Source organism: Erigeron canadensis, chromosome 4 (assembly GCF_010389155.1).
Source record: "Erigeron canadensis isolate Cc75 chromosome 4, C_canadensis_v1, whole genome shotgun sequence".
NCBI classification, from domain to species: Eukaryota; Viridiplantae; Streptophyta; class Magnoliopsida; order Asterales; family Asteraceae; genus Erigeron; species Erigeron canadensis.
The window spans coordinates 26109869-26133043 of record NC_057764.1 but is presented as its reverse complement, the minus strand read 5'-3'; the positions used below and the strand labels follow the sequence as shown (position 1 = coordinate 26133043).

General features: G+C 32.9%; 2 protein-coding genes across 4 annotated transcripts; both read left to right on the top strand.

The window, feature by feature from the left end:
• Nucleotides 1-13576: 13576 nt before the first annotated feature.
• Nucleotides 13577-18277, top strand: LOC122598653 (protein ENHANCED DISEASE RESISTANCE 4). Of its 2 annotated transcripts, none has more exons than XM_043771242.1 (5): nt 13577-13913; nt 14478-16272; nt 16378-16438; nt 17027-17250; nt 18012-18277. In XM_043771242.1, the coding sequence occupies exons 1-5, from the start codon at nt 13796-13798 to the stop codon at nt 18067-18069; spliced, it is 2256 nt and encodes a 751-aa protein (XP_043627177.1). In that variant the 5' UTR covers nt 13577-13795; the 3' UTR covers nt 18070-18277. The 2 variants fall into 2 exon arrangements, with proteins under 2 accessions (XP_043627177.1, XP_043627176.1); XM_043771241.1 differs by having other exon boundaries at nt 14475-16272.
• Nucleotides 18278-19181: 904 nt separating this feature from the next.
• LOC122596640 (protein trichome birefringence-like 24) lies at nt 19182-21752 on the top strand. Of its 2 annotated transcripts, none has more exons than XM_043769253.1 (3): nt 19182-19565; nt 20063-20346; nt 20894-21752. In XM_043769253.1, the coding sequence occupies exons 1-3, from the start codon at nt 19310-19312 to the stop codon at nt 21665-21667; spliced, it is 1314 nt and encodes a 437-aa protein (XP_043625188.1). In that variant the 5' UTR covers nt 19182-19309; the 3' UTR covers nt 21668-21752. The 2 variants fall into 2 exon arrangements, with proteins under 2 accessions (XP_043625188.1, XP_043625187.1); XM_043769252.1 differs by having other exon boundaries at nt 20057-20346.
• The last annotated feature ends 1423 nt before the right edge of the window (nt 21753-23175 follow it).

Here is a 23175-nt window from a genome sequence, read left to right as displayed (position 1 = left end):
TGGTCGGCTGAATCAAAGACTAAATCAACACACGAAGATCTAGGTCACTCCCGGGACTTGTTAGAACACAAAACTAGTACATATATACATAATAACACTACCCATTAACACTTTTTACGATTTCAAGACCATCTATAACATGAACAAGGTGTGGCTCATTAAGAACAAGTTTTCCCTCATTTTCAAAAATGGGTTTTGTAGATTAAAACATGTTATGACCCAAATTTGTTCACAAAAAGGTTACTAAACACATTTAGACACAAACCCATTAGCTATCAACATGTTTTCCATTCAAAAATTGGACCAAATCATCAAAAACATAAACTTGAAAAAGTACACTTTTAATTTGATCAAAAACTCAAAATTTGTTGTTGTTACCTGAAATTTAATGCTAGAAATATGTTTTGATTATTACAAGGAAGCTAAAAGTACAAATAATTTTGGTTTAACAACCTAAGATCAAAAGATGAATTTTGTGTGTATGAATGGAGGCTGCAAGTGTGTGTTTTAGAGAGAGAGAGGTGTGATGAAGAAGATGAAGGAATAAGTTTCTCTCACTAAGTTCTTCTATTTATAGTTTTCCAATAATAATGATCTTAATAAATGTAGGGACTATTTGTGAATATTTTACGGCTAGAACTTTCATAAATACGGTCGTTTGCGACTCGAAATCTAGTATTTTATCGTATTAAATTATGGACTCGTCTTAGAAATTAAGTTTTTTGATCAAATGGGCCTTCATGTAAACACATATCTTAAGTCTAAAGCACGTTAAGAACTTAGATAAAATTTGTGGATTTTATTTATTGCATTTCTAAGACGGTTGTTACAGTGGGTGGCAATGGCTCGTGGTGGTTATAGACGGCGGTGGCTGGTGTTGGTTACAGACGGCGGTGGCTAGTAGTGGCGACTGTTGTTGGTGGTTATTGGGTGGTGGTGATTGGAGAGGCTTGGGGTTAAAGGGATAATAAATGTCTAGTCAGAAAATTCTATTGGAAAAGACGATCGTAAAGATGATCAGAAAAGAAAGAATGGAAGAATAAATTTATTTGTATAATTTTCATTTTTCGTTCCTCAAGTAGCTATTTTTTCACTTTATGTCCCTCAAGTAGCTATTTTTTCACTTTTCGTCCCTCAAGTAGCTATTTTTTCACTTTTCGTCCCTCGATGTAAGGTGAAATGACATTACTGCCCTTACGTGCGTACGTTAACGGCCATTTTTTTAACGCCGTAAGGCCAAAGGACGATTATTGAAAAAATTGGCCAACTTTAGGGTCAAAATTGTAATTTTTAAAATTTAGGGATCAAAAGTGAAAATAGTGCCAACTTTAGGGACAAAAAGTGTAATTTACTCGATAAATTAAGGAATCATATGTACATATTTATTTTGCTAAAAATGTGAAAATTATGTTAAGTACGTTATTCACACTTACATAGTTTGTCTATATAACACGTTTTCCATAATAACATTCGGGATTACAAGCAATTCTTTTTATCTGGTGGTGGTATATTTGGAAGGCTCGAAACAACGTTTTCCATAATAACATTCGGGATTCCAATATCGATGTTTTTAACTCCATTGTTTCTTACTCTTTTCTTTGGATTCATAATAGAGATAGGAAAAGTGGTATGAGCTGGAATGCGTGGGATGAGAATCCACTTCAACATAGCTAGCCAGGTTACAAGAAAAGTGTAGTCACGTGGGAGTCTTAGATCGCAAATCTGCTTCTTTATGGAATATGATCTGCTGGATCGAGTTTTAGGAGAAAAATTTACTACACGATGTTTGGATGGTGGACTTCAAGTTTTTTGTCCTAAGATTGGCTGCTCACGAGTTATTGTAGTTTATTTTGAACTGATTTGTCATTAGCTTGCAATTGCTTTGAGACATCTAGATTGATAAAATGTATTTGTAATTTTACTCATTTGTGACTAGTACCTTGCTAGTTTCATTTTCAAATAAAATTCCGCCGTTCTAAAAAAATATAAAACACAATAAAAAAAACGATTTCACATTTAAAAATGTGAACAAAAAAGTTTCCGCTAATGCTAGGATAAATTGATCAATACACTGAAATTATTTTTGAAGGACAAAACTACCCCTAATATTATATTTAAAATATTTTAATATATTACGGTATTTATTTTATTTGCTTTAACGTCAAAACCCTAATAAAATATAGAGTTTTTTTAATGACAACCCTTAGTCAGTATTAATTAACTTGATGCTTTAAAATTTGTACTTTGTCTTGCGAAAGTTCAGAGGGCGGTTATTGATATATAGAGTACTACTTTTTATGCATGTAATAAGCTGTTAATGACAACCCTTAAGGCTGTCATTATCATTTTCCTAAAATATATAACCAACCAGCCTCCCGTTTTCAGTTTCTTCAGCGATCACAATATTTTACCGACTTTCTACCACATCTACTTCCTACTTCTGGCCATCTCCTTCTTACTCACGTGTAGAAAGGTGAGTTGATCTTAAAATATTACATGTAGAATACTTAATATGTTACATGTAAAATTGTTAACTATGATTACAAAGTCGTCTTCTTATTTCAATTTTGCTACATTGCGTTGCTCATTTATAATGACGATTCGTTATTTTAGGATTTCTTAGTATATTTCTGTAATATGATTTGATATTGCTAAAATTTTATCTAATAGATGGCGGAAACTACTAATCCAACAATTCTACCTGATCAAAATGAAGAAGTTTATCTTGCTAGCTCCAAGTTTGGATCGTATGACGATTTACTAAATAGTGTGCGCGCATTTTATTACTCTAAAGGTTACGGGTTATCTATTCGTGGTTCTAGAAAAGAGAAGTATGTCATTTTGCAATGTGACCGAGGAGGTTCCTATAGAGATTTATTACGCATTGGAGATAAAAGGAAAAAGAGAACTGGATCTTATTTGATCAATTGTCCTTTCCAAATTGAAGGCAAAAAAGGAAACGATGGTATTTGGTTTTTTAAGGCAAAAATCTTGGCCCATAACCATGAGCCATCTTCTGATATATCCGGGCATCCATCGTTTCGTCGACTAACAGTCGATAACGTGGAAGTGTCAAAAACATGACATTGTCAAGAATACCGCCAAGGCAAATTCTTAGTTCCTTACGTCAAAAACCCCAAATCTTCCTGCAACCCCTAGAACCATATACAACCTGAAAGCAAAAATCCGTAAAGAGAGTTTAGGAAACCGATCAATGATTAGTGCCTTGTTTGAGGAGCTTAAAAAGGGTGGTTTTGTGTACGATATATTAAATGGTCAACAAGGGCGTATAACGAGTTTGTTCATTGTCCACCCCTTATCTATTAAGTTGGCTAAAACATTCTCTGATATCTTTTTGATGGATTGCACATTTGCACATATAAAACCAACAAAAATAACATGCCTCTTCTTGATATCATTGGTGTTTCGTGCTTTAATACCTCTTTTTATTCTGGCTTTGCCTTTTTGGAGAAGGAGGATGAAGAAAGTTACACTTCGGCCTTAAGTGCATTTAAGAAAACGGTTGGACTGGGAAATCAACCATTTGTGATTTTAACAGATAGGGAACTAGCACTTATGAATGCAATTAGAAGTGTATTTCCATCTGCAATTAATTTGTTATGTGTTTGGCATATTGAAAAGAACATCTTGACGAATTGCAAGAAGTATTTTGGGGGTGATGAAGAGTTTGACATATTTATGTTAACCTAGAATAATATAGTTTACTCAACAACAGAATCTATCTTTATGCAGAATTGGGCTCAATTCTTATCTTATAACGAGAAGAAAGATGTGATTGATTACGTAAAGAACATATGGTTGCCTTGGAAAGAAAAATTTGTTAGTGTTTGGACCGAAAAGTACTTACATTTTGGTAATCGTTCGACCTCAAGAGCTGAAGGTGCCCATGCCAAACTCAAAAAGTATTTACAGGTTTCAATAGGTGGTTTCCAGGAAGTGAAAGACAAAATTTGTCTTGCAGTGGAGCATGAATTTAACGAGATTAAGGTGCAACTTGCAAATGAGAGAATTAAAGTTCCTCATGACTGCAATATACCTATTTTCAAAGAGCTTATATACCATGTGTCTCAATTTGCATTGCAGGAAATATTTAAGCAATATGAAAAAAAGAAATCGGGTAATAGTTATAAACTCTAACTTTTATCATCATAAAGTTTAAAGTGTTCTTTTAACGTGTGATAGCTTTTTGGTTCTTATTAGGTATATTGACTCCTTGCACAAGTCATTTCATGGCGACTATGGGTCTTCCATGTGCTCATAAGATAAAAAGTTTGCACGAAGGGATACTTTCGTTAGACCTTGTTCATCCACATTGGAGAATTGATACGTTATCTCTCGATCCGAAAGATGATTCACATGACGAGGATGAAGACAATTTTTTAAAGATGATTAGTGAGTTGTGTTTGAAGTACAAAGGGTGGCCGCTAAACAAGAAAGAGTTTGCTACTTCGATGATCAGTAGACTTGTTAACGAATCTGAAGTGTTCTTTGAGCCCATTATCCGACGACCAAAAGGAAGACCCCCAAAATCAAAAAAGAAAAGAGGAATAACTTCTACCACGCGGGATCCTTCAAGGTTTGAGCATGTGGAAGCCTCGCAAACACAAAATCCATCAACTTTTACTTGTGTATTCCAAAGGAGCATTGGAGTAGCCGAGGATATGAGCTATATGCATCAGGAAGATAACTTTATTGATTTAAACATCTATCCTGATTTTTGAAGTGATGTTTGTTTCGGTTGAAAATTACCTAAGATAATTTTAGAAAGGATTTTAGATTAATAATCAACCGAAGATTTGTAAGTGGGGTTTGATGTTCAAGGATCTTCAAATAAAAAGGAAAGTTTTCTTATCAAAAATAAATAAACTAAGAGTTTGTACTAAAAACGAGTTTGAGAAGATCTTTGAGATCGAAATACTTTGAGTAAATAAGAAAACAGTTGAAGATAATGTAAAATAGAATAAAATAACGTAAAAGCTTAATGAAATTGCAAATAAAAGTAAAGACACCAGAATTTTGTTGACAAGGAAAAACCCTTGATCCAGTTAAGTGATCTTAGGTAAAAAAAACCCCGGGAGGATGCAATCAACCCTCCAGTTATTCTTTTATTACGATATTTGTTTATGATTGATCGATTACAATGAAATGAATAATTGGATGAACTATGAAATGCTAATAAACTAAAGTGTTGTTGATGATTGTTGAATAAGTGTTGTAAAAGTGTGAGTGCAGATGAGAATGTCCGTCCCTCGTGCAGATCAATCTTCCTTCTATTTACAGAGCTAGACGTTGAACAGTATTTCCAAAATATCCGGGATCTTCTTTGAATTACTCTTCTTCGCTAACTTGACTTGTATGACCGTTGAGAACTTATTCTTCTTCAAGTAATTCTGTTTTCAATCCCGATTCTTGTGGACGAAGTGGTAGACTAGCCGTTGTGGCACGTTTTTAATATAAGACGCGTCTTTGACCTAATTCCTGCAAATAAAATCTAATATACTAGACGTATATTCGTTAGTATGATCACAGGTCTTGAAGATATCAAGATCCTTATATATCTGGATAACATTGATTTTAGGACTACATTTACCAATACAGGATCAAGGATCCTCTAATTACATACAGCATTAGGAAGTTATTATAAAAGGACTTAAGCTGTAAAATATACTCGGGATCCTAGTAGTGGAAATTCTACCCCAAACAATGTTATGTCGTCGGAGTAATATGGTCTTATTTGTTTCTTATTTATATTTTCTGTTGAGACTTTTTAGACTCAAAGGTTTGGAGTATCGATCTAGTTGCACTTCTCATAATGTATTTGAAATTGCAGTTTGTTTTTGTCGAATCTGTCAAGTAATGACTTATATTTAAGTTAATAGCGTTGGTGTTACTGTTTTGCAACTTCTTTTACTTGCAGCAACTTATTGTTTCTGGGTATACGCATAGGTAGTTGGTAGTTTTATTTGGTATCTTGATGTTGCACTTCTATGCGTTCTTGTAAAGCCGAAGTGGTGCCTGTTCTTATTTCATTGATTTATAAGAGTTAACATGGGGGAACTTAAACAGAGTGCTTATATTTGGCGATGTAGTCGCTTCAAATTATATGTTATGATAGACTCTACTTTATTGATATAATAACAGGCTTAGATTACAAAAGGAGATGGGCATACCCATTTTGTACATGAAGTATCTTCCAAAATCCTAAATATCCATCTTTAACTACATGCTAGATTGACTTGAAATCAACACGATGACTAAAACACAACGAGATAAATGCTTATAACCATCACGTTCAGTTGCCCGATGTTAAGACGCATGAAAATCACGATACACTTCAGTGTGTTGCTTAACTTTTCCTGTGTAAGAATCAGGACCCTAATCTTAATTTTTACACACACTCTTAATGTTAAATGTTATAACATACTTGAATCTGAACCACTTGATAGTTTTAAATGTGTCGGAGTTGATGTTTTTGAAGAAATATAAATTAAGATTTTTTAGAAGTAATTTGCATGACTTGATGGCGGATCTTGTGGAAGCACAAAAACAATATAAGTCAAGGTGGCAATTAGAGTATGTTTGACAAAACTAGCTTATAGTTAATGGTTGTTAGCTGGTAGTTATAGCTGAAGCTTTTTAAATATTTTTAAACGTTTGACAGAATAGTTTGAGCTTTTAGCAAAATGTATAAAATTACAAAAATAGACATAAATAAAATAAAAAAAAATACCTAATACAAATGTATAGTATATACATATTTTATTTAAGTTTTAACCATATATAGTAATGTCACATACTCACATTACATTCCGTATACTACATATATATATATATATATATATATATATATATATATATATATATACTATCTTTAACTTAATAGGTATAATAAATATAAGGATAAATTGGAAGCCTGTGTTACAGTGTTAGTGTGTTACACTCTTCTTTTTTTATTTTTTACTTTTTTAGAATGACAATATATATTAATAAAAAACATCTAGCAAAACACTAGACGCCGACACAAAAGTTACAATTACAATGCCTAGAAATGCCACACATAACATAACCCTAGACACTTCTTGGGGCTTGAACTGCGAGGAATGCAAAAATGATATAAAAAAAAAAAAACTCATGCCAATTACGAGACATAAGAAAAATCCTCATCCACAGAAGCCGAGCATTATAGTATTTTTGTTACACTCTCCTTCAACCATGTGATCCAACAAAAAATTAACCAATGAACAATTCTTTCCTTTCGCTAGATAAAATATTGTAGGCTAAAAGCCTCCGGCTTGTGTTAAACGCTACGTGTACAAGCGTTTAAAAAACTAACTTTTTTTTCAAATCTAAAAGCTTGAAGCTTTCCAACAAAATAAAGCTTTTTATTAGATAAGAACTTTTTCTTAAAACTAAAATAAAAGCTTGATTCGGCTTTATGACATATATATTAGTATGAAATGTTTGTGATTCCATCATCTCGCCTAAAAATTCATAATACAAATTGCGGTTAAAATAGAAACAACTTACAACACATTTAATAAGTCCTTGACCAATCTAGGCACTATTGCAATCGCTTGAGAAGTTGCTTTCATAGAATTTATTGGCCACAAAAGTACAAAACAGATATATTGTTTTACTCGGAAAATTACAGCTTTATATCATAAATTATTGGTTTTACATCCATGTGATGTTTATAAAATTTATATAAGTCTGTTATTAATGTAGAAAAGTGAAGTGCTGTGCAAGAACAAAATTAATATTAATATATTTATTATATAAGATAAGATGTAAACTGGAAATTAGGCATGTAAAATAATGCAAAGAATAGATGGTGTGGTTTTTTAATAAACAAGCAAAATGATAAGTAAATAAAAGGTTGTATTATTGTGTTAATTTACATGATGAAGAGGCATAGGCATGTCGCTGAGTCCAATTATCACTGCTATTAAAAATAATAATAAAAAAAATATGCAATTAGGATTATAAGTAGGGCATTTCATAACATGGGTATACAATTTTTTCTTACATAAACATGACTACAACAAATTTATTGTCTGTACACACTTTTTCCATGCATTTTTTAAAAATACGTAAAATTTTATTAAGTTGTTTACACCTGATAATATCTACAAATAGTCTACATTAAAAAGTGTGAAAAAATTTATAATTTTTACATTTAAAAATGTGAAGAAAATGTTTACACACTAATAAGTGTGTACTATATTAGATTTATCACACTTTTAAATGTAAAGTAATTTCTTCGCATGTGATTTTTACGCACTGAAAAACCATTATCTTACGGAAAAATTTAATGCGTAGAAATCACTCATGAAAAAATGATCTCCACACTTATAATTGCATAAAGTATATAAAATTTGTACACATTTATTAGAAACATTCTTTTTCACACTTTTAAATTTGTAATCATTTATAAGTGTGAACGATTTAACAAAATTTTATGCACTTTTCAAAATAATGTTTAATAAAGTATGTAGAATTAACTAATTTGTTGTAGTGTGTATTGAAATTAATTGATGGATAATGATATATCTTTCAAATAATAAATAATAAGTCTAAAAATATTTTTAATAATTTGATTTGGTAAAACGAAATTATTAAATTAAGAAAAATATGTTACATAAGTATACTAAGCTAAATTTTTTTTTTAAATTTATCATTTTTCATAATTAATGAAGTTGAGATGTTTTAACATTGACTTCGAAAAAGTCATATGAAACGTGTAGTCAACCTCGGGGCGCAAACATTGACAACGACGTCCTAACGTCTTGAATATTTCACACATATATATAGTTTACAAAACAGAATAACAATTAGCTCTTACATTAAACTTCGGGATTGCTTCTATATTCAAGTTGCAATAGTTGTCTTCTAAAGTTATAGGCCCTCTCACGATAATTACAAATTACAGCCATAAATATTTAAGAAAACTTACCGGATTGACCGGCCATTGGATGAGCATATCCTCCCTTCGAGTAATTACTGAGAAATTAAATAAAGAAGTAATTTGGATTTTGTTTTGGAACTTTCTTAGTTTTCATTTTTCGTGCCATTTTACACTATCAATAGTACGGTATCCTCAAAACGCAATGATGGTGATGGGACGAAAACGATGGTTTGGTGGTAGCGGCAACTATTGGTGGTGGTGCAGACGTGCGGTCTTAAGTGGTGTAAAATAAAGTAAATGTAATTGATGTAAATGTGGCCGTGGACAGAGACGGAGCCAGAAATTTTTCTGCGAGGGGACAATTTTAAAAGTTGCTTGTCATACTTATAAAGTCGTATCCGAGAATGTAAAAAAATTGGACCCTATCTCGGGGTTATAAAATGGACCCTCAAAATAGTTTCGTTCAACACATTAGGTGTAACGTTCATATTTAAAAGGTACTAGTTATTTTTAATAAATAAATACCACACTCGCCGGACAAGGTCTTATTAAATGAAAACTTATACAATCATAATATAGGAAACCCGGAAAATATAATTTTTTATGAAGTAATTAACTTGTATTTATATCTTTTCTACATAACTATTATGATTATTAGAAATTAAAACAGTTTTTTTTATACCCATGGAAATGCTTCGATAACCAATGACTTCTTAAGAATAAGCTTATGACAACGAAGATAATATTTGTATGTATTTCCTATTTAGTTTTTCTTATTTTGAACAAAAAATTACACATATACTATTTAAATTTAAAAAAATTACATTGTACCAAAATTGAAGTGGGGGCAGCTGACCCCGTTGCCCCCATCCTAGATCCGTCCTTGGCCGTGGAGATATTTTTGAAGAGAGATAAAGGTGTAAATTACGAAATAAGGGTTTAAATTGTAAATTAGTTTTTTAAAAACAAATTGAGTAATTTTTTATAACTCTTTTCGAAAGGGATGTTCATTAAGGACAATTGGGTCCCTTGCACAACTAACTATATTGTAACTCTTTCCAAAATGAAAAAAGAAATAGGGTTAAAATGTATCTCAAAGAGTAAAGATACAAATAAGGATAATTTATATCCATACTACTATATAAATATTATAGACGACATGTTAAAAAATTAGCAAAATGACCAATATATCCCTCTCATCTATTTACATCATTCATCTCCTAACTTCTATATACATATATCGCCCTCTTTACATCTATTACTTGCACTACTCATCACCACAACAATCCCCGTCGCCACCTCCACATCGTTATTACCGTAACATTGTGCGGGTATCCGGCTAGTCTAGTTGTGTAATTTGTGTATATTTGGCTTGTATTTTGTGTATCCTGACCATCTAGCGCCTTGCTAGTTGGCTTTTATGTTTTAATAAAATTCTACCTTTCTTAAAAAAACAATGATTGAATCAAAAAAATATATTAAAAATCACTTTCAAATCAATTTCCCTCATGTTTATCTAAGTTGAAATAACTTTTCATATATGAACTTGTATAGATTAATAGCCAGATGAACCAGCGAGTTAGATGATTCAACATGTTAGATAGACCCAAAAGTTAGATAAATTAACATGTTAGATGGACCAGCAAGTGAGATGAACCAACAGGCTAGGTGAACCTTTGATGAACCAACAAGATGGATGAACCAACACATCATAAACCAAGAAGAGACTCATCATTGTCTAATGGATATAAGGAAAACTTAAGACAAATGGAAGCCCAATATGCGGATAATGACGCATCCTCAAAGTGAAACACTCTATTACCCAAAACTAATACTATAAATAGGTGATTCCATGTTCTCATTTATGACATTCAACCCATATTTTGCTATTAAATTCTCTTAGATAACAAACTCATACTTATTCTCACACCCGAGCTTGTTAAAGAATAAACCCGTTTCCTTGTTTGATGAGACTAACACAATGTATTTTCTTGGTCACATATAACAAGGCGGGTCAAGCTCACTTGGACTCGTTGAATAATCTTAAGGGGCCTAAATTTTCTTCTTCAATATACATATTTGCGTCATATATCTAAAAATATTATTCAAAAATGGAAGTGTCATAAATAAATCTTAATAAAAGTGTGATACTATGATATAGAACCTCGTATTGTTTAATGCCGTGTAAAAGAAACCTTGTATTATTTGTAAAGACAGAAGCAAATGAGTTTTGAGGGCTCAGCTCTTAGTTAGAAAAAGGGCATAGTTGAATCAGATAAATTAATTCAAAAATATTCGATTGATTTAAGTTGTGTCAATTGGAAAAGTCATAGTGTACGTAACTTTGTGATTTATTTATGAATGAAACAAAGGGGCAAATAGAAACAAATGAATGGAAAAACGAAGGGAAGTTTCCACTTGACTAAAAAGATACAAGGATTGTCAAAAGAGAGAAACATAGCCACATAGGCATGTAGATGTTTACACGTCGTGATTAAAGTCTTTCATGTCGTGATGTTCAGTCTTTAGTGTAGTGATGACGTGGCCAAGATGGAGCTAAGAATTTTTATGGGGGGGACAATTTTAAAAATTATTAGTTATACTTATAAAAATCGTATCCGAGAATGTAAAAAAAAATAGACCCTGGCTTAAAAATATAAAAATGGACCCTCAAATAAATTTATTCTTCACACTAGGTGTAACACTTATATTTAAAAATACCATTTTTTTAATAAATAAAGACCACATGTGTCGGACAAGGTCATATTAAATGAAAACGTATTCAATCATAATGTACGAAACCCAAAAAATATACTTTTAGAAAATAATTAGCTTGTAAAAATATCTTTCCCACATAACTATTATGATTATGATTATTAGTTGTTTATGATAAATATATAATAATTTGAAAGAAAATAATTATTTCACAAATAGCTATACTATTAATGTATTACACATTTACATACCCAAATAGAAAAAAAATTATTTTAAACCTTTTTTCATTCTTTCTAAATAAAAATCAAAACAACTCAAGGTTTTTATTCTCCCAATGAAAAGATTATGTCAAAATTAATGTTTCGATGACCAATGATTTCCAAAGAATAACATGACAATGAAGGTAACATTTGTATTTATTTCCTATTTTCTTTTTTCTTACTTTTAAAAAACAATTACAAATATATCATTTAAATTGTGAAAAATTACATTGTATTAAAATTGGAGTGGGGGCAGGTGACCTACTGCCCCCATGCTGCCTCCATCCTTGGACATAGGAGTCTTTAGACCAGCGGCAAATTCAAAACTTGACGAGATGATCAACGTGAGAGTTGGTGATTTTATCGATTGGTTTACTCATGGATTAAGAACTAATGAGAACTGAAGAGCTTACAACTGTACAAACATGACAAGATTTTCCATTATGGTTTGTGTGATCACACTTGGTGTTTGGTGCAATGGAATGGAAAGGAAAAAAAAATGAGAAACCGAAGAATGAAATCAAGAATGTAAAAGTTAGAATGGTTTTCATTCTCTTCATTCTCTACAAATTGTTAAGAATGGGTGACAATATTCGTTATTTTTTATTATTATTTTTTTGTGTGTGTATGGATGTTATATGTATTTTAATTACAAATTAAAAATTTGTATTTCTCTTTATAATAATTTTTTGTTTGTATCAAACGACACAATCAATTCTATTTTCAAATACGCATTAAAAAGTTTATAATTTTGACCAGGTTTTGTAAGGATTAACGATATAGGTATTAGTGGCGGAGTTAAGATTTTTGTTCTGGGATCGCCAAACGATTTATATGATATTAACAAGTGTAAAATTAAACTACAAAATTCAATTACATTAGTTTGAGGTAGCCAATTACTTTAAAAGTAAATAAATTCATAAAAATAATACTAAAAATATAGAGCTTTATAAACATTGTGGGTTGCCGTGACCACCACATAGCTCCTCCATTGATAGATATTCTTTTAAAAAAGATTTCTAGTAGTTCAAAATAATTTAATCATGACATTCATTTGTAAGGAATAACGATATAGGTATTCTTTTGAAAAATATTTCTAGTAGTTCAAAATAAATTAATCATGACAATCGATAAAATAAAAAATGAAACGGGGAAAACATATTAGTTAATTAAATGTGTCATATTGTTTTGATATTACATGATTATACACAAAGTTTTATAAATCCTTTCACATCTTAAATAAAAACAATTTAGGTTAAAAGAGAAATAAGAATATATGGTTGTTAGATATCTAAGTTTGAGTATATAATTCCTTACATTTTAATATTTTAATCCATATAAAATATGGAAGCTCAATTATTTATCTATTATATAATAAATATTAAAAATTTAGTATGTAAGGAATTTTATCCATAAACTTAAATATCTAAGAGCCATATACACAACTTTTTTTCAACAAAAAATTATACATAATCATATTGTTTCTTACCTGGGGCATAATATCAAGGGCAATTACAAAACAAATATGAAGAGTCCAAAAGGATTTGCAATGAAAAAAAGTAAAAACAAAGTACACACTTTTACCCCTTTAGGTCTGACTGCCTGAGTTGGCCTTGGTTTTTAACTTGTTCTCCTTTCCTCTTTTCTCTTTGGAATTATTCTCTTACATCACACATAACTCCTCATTTTTCTCTTTTCTGCCTATGTAAGATTTTATTTTTATGAGTTTCCTCTCATTTCATACATCATTATTTCTCAAATCAGAATCTTTCACCAAACACACAAAATCTATCTCTCTCTCTCTATCTTGCATGCTAACCTGTGACAAAAATTTCTGTACAAAATAAATACACAATCTTTGTTACTAAAATATATTCCATTTATTTGCCCAAAAATGTCTGAAAGTCCAGCTAAAGTTAGGTTAGTTAGATGCCCAAAATGTGAAAACTTGCTTCCTGAAGTTACTGATTATGCACTTTATCAATGTGGTGGCTGTGGTGCTGTTCTTAGTGGTAAAGTTTCTAACTTTTGTTGATTTTTTTCAAGAAAGTTAGATAAGGTTTATAAATTTGTCATCTTTTTGTGTTTTGTATGTTTAATTTTTGATGGGTTATTGTTGAAATGATGTGGGTGTGGTTGATCTTGTGAAAAAGCATGAACTTTATTGATTTTATTCAAAATGTGCAAACTTGGTTAGGTGAAAACATGAATTTGTATATGTATCTTGTGTTCTCTTGTGACTTTGGAGTGAAATTAATGTGATTTTGTAATGAAATTTACATTGGAAAAATTGCTTGGTAATATCCTCAATGTTGACTTGTTCTGTCTTTTTTTTTGTTTTCTGTAGCAGTCAATACCAAGTTGTGTGTGGTTTAAATGAGTTTGAATTAGCATTGGTGACTTATTAATTTTAAGGCATTATATTTCATTGCCTTTTTTATTCCTTTCATATAATATAAGTTTGTGATTAGGTCAATATTTTTGTGTGATTTGCTGTTTAGAGAGGGTTGAATAGTTCTTCATGTGGTGTACATTTTATGTCTAAAGTTTTCATTGTGTTGACTAATTTACAGCAGGGAATAAACATATCGAGTCCGGTATATCGTCGGAGAAATCGGGTGATGAAAGTGATATAGTTTCAAATAAAGTCTCTAAAGAATCATCGAATCTTGATTTCTCAAATAGAAGTGTTAAGAACATGAGTTTAGGGTCTGAGAATGGGGTAAAATCTAATGGAAGTTCCGGTAGGACACATGATAGAGGCGACGATAAAAGCATAGATTTAGATGAACCACTACCTGTGATAGGAAATAATAGAAGTGGTTCAAGAAGATCTGTTAGAAGCTCGAATTGGAGATATCGTGAGTCTGATCTTCAAGAGGCCTCATCAAGTTATCATTATGCACCTCATCATGAATATGGTGAGGTAGCTCAAAGCACCAATGATCCGGAGGTCGAAGATGACAGAGATGAACTTTTACGGAAATTAGATGAACTCAAAGACCAAATTGTTCGGTCTCGTGATAAATCGAAAGAAAAAGTTCCATTGCATCCTCTTATCCCATCTTATACTGAGGGCCCTCCTTATGCAAATATGCATCATAAAAGTCATCCTTTATTACCTTCTTCAAATCAAGTTCCACTATTTTCTGACCCGTTTAGATCACAAAATCATAGAAGAGCCCCGGTTATGCCTTTAGAACAGAACCCGTATCATCCCTATTATTCTGGGCAATATGTTAGCAACGAAATGACTGATAATCGATTGTTTCACCACCCTTCTTGCTCTTGTATGCTTTGCTACAATAAACACCAACAAGCTCCACCACCACCACCACTGCCGCCACATCTACCGCCTGTTATGCCAAACGATCCAGTTTTTTACCAACATGATTACAATCGTCGGTTCTCAAATCTTTCTCTGAATTCTCATAGCTCTGAGCCCCACACAAGATGGTCTAGTGAAATTCGTCGTCCTCCACGGGGGATCTTAGCCACTGGAGGAAGGAGGTGCTGCCCTGTGGCTGGTGGTTCTCCATTCGTGGCATGTTGTAAATGTTATGAATTGCTTCAAGTACCCAAAAAGAATACAAAGAAAATGAGATGTGCGGCATGCTCTGAAGTTATGTTGCTTTCGATTGTCAATAAACGACTCATTCTTTCTGTTTATGTAGAAACTAAAAATGATACAGTGAAATCAAAAGATCATCACAGAACCTCTAGAGATGCAAAATGGGGAGGCACTGAGTTTTCGTCTGAGGATTATGATAACTCTGGCAATTATGACTTTGAGTCAATGGATAAATTGCCATTAGGAGGCCCGAGTTTGAATTCCCACAAATCTGCTCTTTCTTTCACATCAGAAGATGAAGTAAAAGTTAATATTATTATGGAAGATGACAATTCTGTCGATGCAGCGGTGAATTCTAATAAACCGTCTCCGCCCCCTTCAGGCTCACCTCTTCAAGATCATTTTGACTATTCAACCAAGTATAATCGAGCAGGAAAAGGAAATGTAAGCAGAAGGTCAGATATGAATATAGCTGCAGTTCCTGTTAATTTGGGTCCCCATGGAAGTTCCATGAAAGATGCTGCAGTGGCTAGCGAGATCGAGATTTCATCGAATGAATATTGTGTCAACACAGGCACTTCTCAAGAATCTGGGGATGCAATTAGGGAGACAGATCAACAAAAAGGAAATGAATCTTTCTTGATGAGTAAGATCAAGAAAAGCTTCAGGGAGTTCTCAAGGTCTAGTCAACATGATGAGCAGGTTAAAGTCAACGTGATGGTCAACGGACATCCTATACCTGATCGCTTGGTCAAGAAGGCAGAAAAGCTGGCTGGGCCGATACAGCCTGGTGATTACTGGTTAGTTCATCTGAAAGATAACACTATATTTTTGTATTTTTTTGAAATTTATATAACCAAGTATGCACATTGCTTGATCATTTTCCTTTTATCTTTTCTATTTAGGTATGATTCGAAAGCTGGATTTTGGGGTATAATGGGTGGCCCTTGTCGTGGCATAATTCCGGTAAATTTCTTGATCTTTTATCTACTCTTATGAAGTCTGATTTGAGCCGCAGACCAACTACAATACCCAAATTTTCATGTTTGTAGTTTGGATGACAGTTTTAGTATCTTATCTATCATCTGGTTTTCTCCTAGATAGATGCCATCTTTCTTTGATTTTTTAATAGTAAAGCTGGCAATTTGATATCACTCTTATGCTAATGGGCCAATTCTGGTTGTATTCTTTAGATAACGGGTTCATGGGTCGAATGTAGAAATTTAGCTAATATGAGACTGGTTGAGCTGTGGTTAAACGGGACAAAGTTCATGTAACGTGCATTCATATGCTTAAAACCGTATCATGACAACTAATATATCTTCAGTCATCTTATTAATAAATTAATCTGAGGCCTTTGATATGCACATAAAAAGCACGCGTCTTGACCCATGACAGGCCCCACTCATTCTGCCACCTTTAGTGTATACTATTGGAAAGTTCACAAGATATTATATGAATTCTAGCACAACCAAATTGCCGAACCTGTCAGTTTCGTGATATAAACTACTTTTATATTCTTGCAACTTATGTGGAACATATTTGGTTTGGTAGCCATTCATTGAGGAATTCAATTTTCCAATGCCTGAAAAGTGTGCGGATGGGAACACTAATGTTTTCGTGAATGGAAGAGAGCTTCATCAAAAAGATTTGGATTTGCTCGCAAGTAGAGGTCTCCCGACTGATACAGATAGAGCTTATGTTATTGAGATCTCCGGGAGAGTGCTAGATGAGGACTCAGGTGAAGAGCTCGAAGGGCTCGGTAAACTTGCTCCAACGTAAGCACCCAACTCTTGCTTTACTTCATTGTTTACATTTCGACTGTTAGCACTAGGTTAATGTCATTGCATATATGGATTATTGGGCTTAACACAAACTGGCAATTTTGACCCATGTATACTAATTAATAACTCAATTTGGGTTATGTTTAATCTTTTAACAGTTTCAACAGGTATGTATACAATTATACAAAGTCAGTTCAAAAAATAGTCAAATGATTGGAAAGTCCCAAAAAGTGTACTTTAAATGCATGCATTAAATTTGATCATTTTCTTCAAAAAGTTGGATGATTATCACAAACACAAATAAAAAATCAATATGGTTTGACAAAATTTGGGTCAACCCAACTGGTACCCAAAATATGCTCACTTCGACTTTTACCCAAACTGCCCCTCTTATTTCCTTCTTAGTTCTTACCCCAGACCCCTATATTCAGCTCATTTGAACCCAGGTTTGAGACTATCAAGTAGATGTCGTGCTAGAACTTTTGTTGGCTTTTTAGAGATAGAAAACATATCGTCTTAGTGAAAGAAAGGCAAATCTTTAACAATCCTTTAAATCTGGCTGACCCAGTTGTCAAGCCCACAATATTCCAACTTCTTCGGGTTGGAATTGTTGCTCAAGTTAATAATGTACCCAACCCAAACCAACCTTGCCCAATCCAAACCGATCTTATTAAAGTTATGGACCACGTGACTACATTTCATCAACAAGCACCTACATTATGATGCTTATCTTCTGTCATTGTTCTTGTTGACAGTGTGGAGCGCAAGAAACATGGATTTGGGATGAAGCCTCCAAGAACCGCTGTTGTATAATGGATTTATGGATAGGTAAAGCTTTTGTGGTGTTTGGGTTAGCGAACCGGGTGAATTCTTTGTGAGAATGAATAGCTTAGCAATTTGTGTAGCGACGTGTATGTTATGTGAACATGTAGGATGTCATTAGTTTTCGTTAATCGCAAAATTTGTTGTTTTTGGTTTTGAATTCATTTTGAAGGTATATTCCATGAGTGGTTTCATGTAATCAAGTGTTTTTGTTCTTTGTGTATATATATGCAATGTTGCACATATCAAATTTCAAAGAGTGTCATATGTTAAGCTTTTAATGATTGAATATCGAACATTTTCGTCTTGTTTTAATAATTTGAAGGTATCTTTTTATAAAAAGTTTATGCAAAATAAATTTTCAAATGAATTTGTATTGTAATTTATGCTCGTATTTTTAAATATTCTGGTTTGGTCATGTACTTGAAGTAAAATGATTTGTCGTCCCGTTTAAAGTTGAACAATCATTTGAACATTCCAAATAGGTCCGATCATGTGTTAGTTTGGTTATTGAAACTTTATTATTTAAATAAAAAAGACATTTAATTCATATTATGTCAAATTAAAAGTTGATCTAGACTTGAGAGCTGGCAAAAATGGACGTCGAATTTACTTTTGGATGTTGACATTTCAACTAAATTTCATAAATGTCCTCTGGGCGACAACTTATCCATAATAATTTACACTTTTAATTATCATGCCTGCTTTAATCTTTTATAAAATCATATATAATGAAAGAAATCTTACTTACACTCTGTTAAAGTTCATAATAGTATCATGACATCTCAATGTGAAGCAACTACAATTTGTGTGTGTGTGTGTGGGTGTGTGTGTGTGTGTGTGTTGGGGGGGGGGAATTAAATATATACGTATAGTTTTGACTTGTGAACAAACAACCTAACGAACACAAAAATTAAACAAACTGGTATCTGTTTTGTAAACTTGGGTATGAATCTTGGATTACCCGTAATCATGAGACCGGTCGATGCAGTCCTAAATAAAGGATGGGGTTATAACAATTTTTAGAAGCATAATGTAGACTCACCACAACACAATATAAATAGCTAGTAATGCATAGCACATTTATAGTTTTGACTTCCTTTTCATATCAAACTGAAGTGTAAGTCACCTTACCCAACCCATTACACTTTAATAATGCAACCCTGAACCCACATCACAGCCCCATAAGTTAGAAAAAAGCTTTGAATTCCAAAAATTCCATAAACTCTAAATGAAAAAGATCATAAAAGTTGATATGACCAACAGCCAAAGTCATCCACTAAATCAAAAATATAACCGTGCGTTCATTAGAATTGTTGTTTGTTTGATATTAATGGCGTTTGTTTATCGTTTCTATTTCTCAAGTTCTATTCAGATTTCTCCGGCCATTGTTGGTGATAACGACTACAAGTTGCCACCACCGGTGGCTGTGGCTAACTTGACACTCTCTGATGAGTTTCCAGCGAATAAGACCGCAGTTCGCCAAGGTATTACATGCATCAATGTCTTTGTTTTGTATTTAATGTATCTATAATGTATATATATGCCTGTCCTTATATAAATTAATGCTATCATTTTGTTATTAACTTGGTACTTAATTTAGTGTTGATATTAAATGATAAAATCCTTCATTCCTAATCAACATAGCTTACCTACTTAAGGTTATTCATTTTGCAAAGGAAGTTGAAGTTGTACCTAAGTATTGGCATAGAAACCGCCTACCAAATATAAACCCGAACCTGGTTTGACAGAGGATACATGATTAAGAAACCGGGGAAACTTGAGTGCGATTAGTTGTAGAAGATTAGGATTACTTTTTTTTTAACATATTTTCAAGGAAACAGAAAATGTGTTCAAAATGCAATTATCTCAAAAGGTTTTCATTGAAAACAAAAAGTCTGTTTTCCAATTTCTAACTACCCTTTGGAAAAGGAAAGCTCATTTTTAGACAAGTTTCTAAATATTTTCCCTTTTAAAGATTCAGGATCAATAGAATGTGATATTTTCTCGGGAGAATGGGTCGGGGATTCAACTGGTCCACGTTACACGAACCACAGCTGCAACACCATTGAACACCATCAGAACTGTATGAAGAACGGCCGGCCTGATACAGATTACATCTACTGGCGGTGGAGCCCTTTCGACTGTAACATATCCACATTTGACCCGAATATGTTTCTTCGTTTCATGAGAAACAAAGCAATGGCCTTCATCGGTGATTCAATCTCACGAAACCATGTCCAGTCATTGCTTTGCATTCTTTCTCAGGTACACATCGCTTGTTCATATTTAGTTGTGAATCATTTTCGGGATCTTCTTATTCTTGAAAATGATTTTGTTAGGCCAAGACTTATATTATATAGGTGTCACTCTGCCATCCATTTATGAAAGATTGGGGTACATTTTAATTCTAATGGGTCAATTCTAGGGACGTAAACGAACCAACCTGAAAAGAAATTGGGCTTGTTCATGTTCGTTCTTTAACTTTATCCAAACAACCGAAAATGGATGGATAGATAAACGTTGTTATATACGGGATAATACTCCCTTCGTCATATTTTAAATATCTTAGTTTGACTTATTTTTTATTCAACTTTGACCGTAAATATTTTTGTTTGTGTATATAACACTTGATATAAATTATATGAATGGATTGTATTTTAATTTTATTTTTCATTGACAGATACTATGTAATACAAAAAATAGATACTTAAGGTCAAAGTTAAAAGAAAAAGACTTGAAAAGTCAACCAAACCAGACCTTGATTACCTATTGCCTGTGTTCTTTCTAATGATAACTTATAATATGGTTCAAGGTTGAAGAAGCAGTTGAAGTATACCATGATGACGAATACAAGAGCAAAAGATGGTTCTTTGGATCACACAACTTCACACTCTCAGTAATCTGGTCACCCTTTCTTACAAAAGCAAAAATATTCGAAGACAATGATGGGCATTCTTCGGGTGCAATCGAGCTCCATTTAGATGAGCTTGATTCAGTTTGGGCTGATCAGTTCAGTAACTTCAATTACATCATGATAGCAGGTGGAAAATGGTTTCTAAAATCCGCGATATATTATGAAAATAACATAATAACCGGGTGTCATAACTGTAACAAAGAGAATGTATCAGAAGTTGCATTTCATAATGCATATAGAAAAGTACTCCATACAGTTTTTGATTTCATAACAAGTTCAAAAAACCATGAAATGTATGCATTTTTTAGGACAACGATACCGGATCACTTTGAAAACGGGGAATGGAATACAGGAGGGTATTGTAACAGGACGGTTCCGTTTCAAGATGGAGAGATTAGTATGAGGGATATTGATATGTTAATGAGAGATGTGGAGCTAGAAGAACTTGGCAAGGCCAAAGAGGGCAAGAACGGGTCGTTTTTGAGGTTGTTTGATATGACACGTTTGTCGTTATTGAGACCCGATGGTCACCCTGGCCCGTACCGCGAGTTCCACCCGTTCGACAGAAAAGATAGAAATGTGAAAGTTCAGTACGATTGCTTGCATTGGTGCTTACCTGGGCCGATAGATTCATGGAATGACTTAATGATGAACTTATTGCTCCACGGTTGAGTAGAAACAACAAAAAAAAAAAAAGTGCAATGTATAGTTTTGTTCAATTTTTATTTCTTATTTAGAAGTTTCTATATTTCACGTATTATTTTATTGTTTTTGAACATACATACGAGTATTATTTTCTTTATACATATTGCTTCTTTTACATATTATTACAAAAGTTTCTTTTAAACCAAATTACCCCCAACTCACCATACAAGTGTTCTCAAAGTAAACTACATTGTCTTAATTGGGCATGTGTTATCACCCATTGATTTTCTAAAGAAAATTTCCACGAGTATGTGTTATCACTAATAAATACTAGTGCGTGTTTTGTAATAATGTAATAGTGTACGTAGTCCTTTTAATTAAGTATGGAGGGATTTGTTTGTAATTAGGGAAGGACTACAATGTAATTAGGGAGGGGGTTTAGTGAAATATTCATGCCTATATAAACCCCTCCCTATGACTTGTAAAAGTTTAGCCGTTATAATAATATTCCACATTTCCTTATTTTCTTTCATTCTCTCTCACACACATAAACTTTCATATCACGATTTAGCATTGTTTACATTTGGTATCAGAGTCGGTCAACACGTTTCTTTCAGATTTCATTTGTTGATTTCTCGATATTGAATAGGACTTCATGGACCCAGTGAAGCATTGCACATCTTTTTCTAACCACTCAAGTATTTCTTAACAAATGCTTATTTTATTCCCACGGAAATTTTCACATTTCTATCAACTTTTCTTTTGAAAGACGTTGATATTGAAAAAGTAACACACTCTACTCCGGTCCCCGACTTCGTTCATGCACTTATTGAGTCTAGAGCGTACTTGATATATTTTTCCTTGACTAGGACACATCGAGTCTTTCTATGTCTTTGTAACATTGCATATCTTTGTGATATTGCCGGAACATTCGTAGTGATATCATATTTTTGATATTCCACGATGATCGAATGAAAATCCTACCAATGCTAACATCTTTTCCAACGTTGAACGTAGGTCACACATTTTCATTTTATGAATTTGTTGAGTTAACGAGAAGTCTATGTGACCTCAGATTCATTTATTTCCCAAAGTCTTTGAGGAAAGTTAAACATGGTTATCGATACACCTTTGTGACACTGACCATGTTTTACATTCTTTAAAGCAATCTATCGGTTGAAAAGCCATAGACCGAACCATTTAGAGATTAGCTTTGTGCATTTTTTGATGATAACGGGAAGTCCTAAACTTGTAATCGTATTTTTAGGCCACACCATTAATCCTTTCGATTTTTTGTTGTGTCAACAGATCATTTTTATCTGGATGTCATTTCTCTTCACATAAACACAAAGAATCCCAACACCATTTTAAAATGTGTAGAAACTTCTCTACACTACAAAGTGTGTAGAAATAAAAGTTCACACTTTTTAGTGTGGACTTTCATAATTATTTTATAACACCTCATTTTTCCACGGTAACTAAAAAGTTGGCGTGGACAAATGAGGTGTTACAAATTAGTTATAAAAGCTCACACT

What these genes read in the sequence shown, in the direction of transcription:
- LOC122598653 (XM_043771241.1), top strand. Translation starts at nt 13,796, where the DNA reads ATGTCTGAAAGTCCAGCTAAAGTTAGGTTAGTTAGATGCCCAAAATGT. An exon ending in CTGTGGTGCTGTTCTTAGTG is followed by an intron (nt 13,914 to 14,474) that starts GTAAAGTTTCTA and finishes ACTAATTTACAG; the next exon opens with CAGGGAATAAACATATCGAG. An exon ending in ATACAGCCTGGTGATTACTG is followed by an intron (nt 16,273 to 16,377) that starts GTTAGTTCATCT and finishes TTTTCTATTTAG; the next exon opens with GTATGATTCGAAAGCTGGAT.
- LOC122596640 (XM_043769252.1), top strand. Translation starts at nt 19,310, where the DNA reads ATGAAAAAGATCATAAAAGTTGATATGACCAACAGCCAAAGTCATCCA. An exon ending in TAAGACCGCAGTTCGCCAAG is followed by an intron (nt 19,566 to 20,056) that starts GTATTACATGCA and finishes TCCCTTTTAAAG; the next exon opens with ATTCAGGATCAATAGAATGT. An exon ending in TGCTTTGCATTCTTTCTCAG is followed by an intron (nt 20,347 to 20,893) that starts GTACACATCGCT and finishes ATATGGTTCAAG; the next exon opens with GTTGAAGAAGCAGTTGAAGT.